The sequence below is a fragment of the Suricata suricatta genome, chromosome 2, assembly GCF_006229205.1.
Source record: "Suricata suricatta isolate VVHF042 chromosome 2, meerkat_22Aug2017_6uvM2_HiC, whole genome shotgun sequence".
NCBI lineage: Eukaryota > Metazoa > Chordata > Mammalia > Carnivora > Herpestidae > Suricata > Suricata suricatta.
The window spans coordinates 134,323,793-134,324,691 of NC_043701.1; the positions used below are offsets into that span (position 1 = coordinate 134,323,793).

General features: G+C 42.3%; 1 protein-coding gene across 1 annotated transcript; it reads left to right on the forward strand.

The window, feature by feature from the left end:
* The first annotated feature begins 360 nt into the window (after positions 1 to 360).
* Positions 361 to 690, forward strand: LOC115276034 (40S ribosomal protein S27-like). The gene has a single exon (XM_029919787.1). The coding sequence runs from the start codon at positions 361 to 363 to the stop codon at positions 688 to 690; it is 330 nt and encodes a 109-aa protein (XP_029775647.1).
* The last annotated feature ends 209 nt before the right edge of the window (positions 691 to 899 follow it).

Consider the following 899-nt stretch of genomic DNA (forward strand, 5'->3'; position numbering starts at 1 on the left):
AAAATTTTTTATGTCTTTTATTTATTTTTTGAGAGACAGTGAGAGACAACACAAGCAGGGAGGGGTCAGAGATCGAGGGAGACACAGAATCCAAAGCAGGCTCCAGGCTCTGAGCTAGCTGTCAGCACAGAGCCCGATGCGGGGCTCGAACCCACAATCCGTGAGATCATGACCTGAGCCAAAGTCGGACGCTCAACTGACTGAGCTACCCAGGCGCCCCCATCTTTGAATTAATATGATTTCATGTGTCAGTCTGAGAATTTTTTTCCTTCACTATCTGAGCTTTGGATCTGTTAGTTCTCTAATGTGACAAACATTGTATAACAGCCCTTCCAGCAGTGACAACCTTTCCACAAGGATATGCCCCTTGAGAAAGATCTCCTCCATCCCTCTCCAGAAGAGAAGAGGAAACGCAAGAAGAAGCAACCGGTACAGAACCTTGATTCCTACTTCATGGCCAGGAAATGCCCAGGATACTATGAAATCACCACCATCTTTAGCCATGCACAAATGGTAGTCTGTATGTTGACTCTTCCAACTGTCCGCTGCCAGCCTACAGAAGGAAAAGTTACAGAAGGATACTCCTTTGGACAGAAACAGCACTTAAAGCATCCTGAGTCGAGAAGAGTGGGAAATCATCCTAATAAACACATTTTGGATACACACACATACACAAAAGAGATTGTATAACAACATACATTACCGTTACAATTTTTAAAAATGAAAATGGGCATTGTAAGGATAATAATTCTTTTAGCAGATAGGATATACTTATTATCCGTCAGTGCTCCTATTTACAGGAGAAAGGTGAAAATCTCTAACATCCTTAGGTTTGACACATGCAAAACCAAGATTAGAAGCTATCCGTCAACTATTGTTAGATTTTACGATCCCCCCTA